The 2,374-nt window shown below is 39.4% G+C and overlaps 1 protein-coding gene across 2 annotated transcripts in view; it reads left to right on the top strand.

The window, feature by feature from the left end:
* LOC103149099 (DLA class II histocompatibility antigen, DR-1 beta chain-like) overlaps positions 1-2,374 on the top strand; it is a 7,214-nt gene that overhangs the window by 2,120 nt on the left and 2,720 nt on the right. For both annotated transcript variants that reach the window (XM_016679662.1, XM_016679661.1), the window contains exons 2-3: positions 1,163-1,435; positions 2,080-2,293. In XM_016679662.1, coding sequence (XP_016535148.1) covers positions 1,163-1,435; positions 2,080-2,293 — 487 coding nt within the window. The remainder of the gene's footprint in view (positions 1-1,162; positions 1,436-2,079; positions 2,294-2,374) is intronic.

Raw genomic sequence — 2,374 nt, 5'->3', positions numbered from 1 at the left:
AGAGTCGTCTTCTGAAGCATGTCTGTCTTTTCTTTCTCTACACTGATACCGGACAGCAGACCAGGAGGTTGTTAAAGTTCAGTCTCACACAGTTTCCAGTCTGAATGTCCAACAGGAGACCGACAGTCGTCCCCTGAATGGAAACTTTTCATCAGTTCTCTGGTGAGAAAGGTTAGGGTCCGCAGACACTTGAGTGCCTGGAAGTGATGGAGGTCTTCTTTGTCTTCTTGATCCTCAGGATCTTCTTGATCACTTTCATCGGCTGGGTTTATAGGAGGGACATCATCTGGTCCCTGGGAGGACAGGTTAGAGGAGCTGAGGTCAGAGGTCAGATCCTCTGCAGTAGGTTCAGACAGAGGGAAAGAGAAGAAGCAAGTAGAAACCAATTACTGGTTGTTTTGTTGTTTTTCTTGTTTTTTTCTATACATATCTATTTATGAATCTTATTTTAACCTTTTGCGTAATCATATAGTTTTAGTAATTTATTATCCATCCAGTATTATGGCTCCTGTTTGTGGAACAGTTTGGCTAATTGTTTATACAGCTCTTTGAAAAGGTGCTTTATAAATAAAATTGATTAACTGATTGATTATTTTGAGGAATAAAATAATTTGTTTATTAAGATTGTGTTCTTAGACCCATTCTTCCTGAATTGGGTGGGATTTCCTCTTTAGACTGCAAACATCTTCGCAAAATCCAACAAATCAGCTTTGTGGTCGCTGTGCCTCTTAATCCTCTAAGAGGGGCTTTTATTTCTGATATAGGTCTTTAGGATTCTCTAAAGGTTTGGTTCCCTCAGTTTAGAAAACCAAAACTCAAGAAAATACCTGCCTCATTTACCGATAAGGACTTTCACTGGGTCTCTAGCCTAGAAACTTTCACTAAACAGCTGGGAAAACTGAAATATTAATTTAGGTTTAGAAGAACCTCAGACCTGATTCACATCAGAAATACTGAGCTGTGATTATATGACAAATGATAGAAAAGGCCAGATAGAGGCACCAGGTGTCGACTGTGGTAACAGAAAGTGACCTTTGACCTGCTGGTAGCTTTATTTATACTGCTAGATTGTTTTAATGTTTTATAGTTATATTATCTGGATGTTTTCTACAGTAATAGATGTTTTCTATATTGTCTGAATGTTTGATCTGTTCCCCTCCAGCTGGTTTCATGACCCATGAATTGTTCCGCTGCCACTTTAACTCCTCTGAGCTGCAGGACATTCACTACAGCTACTCCTACATCTACAACAAGGTGGAGTTCATCCAGTTCGACAGCCGTGTTGGATCCTTCGTTGGTCTGAACTCGTTTGGTGAGAAACTGGCAGCGAGATGGAACAACGGCACCGGATGGCTGAACGTCTCGAAAACCTACAGAGAGGAGATCTGCCAACCCAACGCTGAGCTCTGGTATAGATTAGTGTTAGATAGATCAGGTGAGCTCTTCACTCTGACTGATATAATCACTGATATATATATTGATATATTGATATGATCACTGGCTGGATCAGAAGGCGGTTATATATTTTACCTTTATATATAATAAAATCATATCTGTTTGACTCATTTAGCATGTTGCTAAAAATAACAAATCAACGACTGAGAAGCATAAATAATAATTATAATCATTCAGGTGAAGTAAAGTTTAATATAGGGTGAAGCTAAACACAATAGGTTTTTATTTAGTTGATATTTGTTGAATCTCATTTTTCAGTAACTATAATTTTATATTTTATTGAAAATCTGTGTTTTATTCTCTCAGGAATTTCAGAATGATTGGAAATTTTAATATCTTGTAGTTATTTAGTATTTAAATGCCACTTTATTAAATTTGTATGTAATTTGTTTTTAATATTTTGACCTTCTTGTGAATCTGCATGTTTTATTTGCTGCTGCAGCTGAAATTCATCTGGAAAATAATATTTAATATTTTCTATTTGCAGAAGGAAATAAATTTTATTGCAACAATAAATCCATATTTATAACGACCTTTAATAGATTTGCTCTGGGTCAAAGGTCATGCAGTTACTATCAGTAAATGTTGACCTGAGCATCTCTTACTCTCCTCTTCCTGTTTCAGTGGAGCCGTCGGTCACTCTGAGCACAGTGGTGCCCCCTACTGGTGGCCCTTCCTCCATGCTGACCTGCAGCGTCTACGGCTTCTTCCCCAAACAGATCAGAGTCACCTGGATGAGAAACGGACAGGAAGTCACCTCTGATGTCACTTCCACCACCGAGCTGCCAGACGGCGCCTGGCTCTACCAGATCCACTCCAGCCTGGAGTTCAAACCCAGGTGAGACCAGGTAACACACACACCAGGTGAGACCGGGTAACACACACACCAGGTGAGACCGGGTAACACACACACCAGGTG

This window comes from Poecilia formosa, unplaced genomic scaffold, assembly GCF_000485575.1.
Source record: "Poecilia formosa unplaced genomic scaffold, Poecilia_formosa-5.1.2 Scaffold217, whole genome shotgun sequence".
NCBI lineage: Eukaryota > Metazoa > Chordata > Actinopteri > Cyprinodontiformes > Poeciliidae > Poecilia > Poecilia formosa.
The sequence above is the reverse complement of the archived record's forward strand: the minus strand, read 5'-3'. Positions and strand labels throughout refer to the sequence as shown.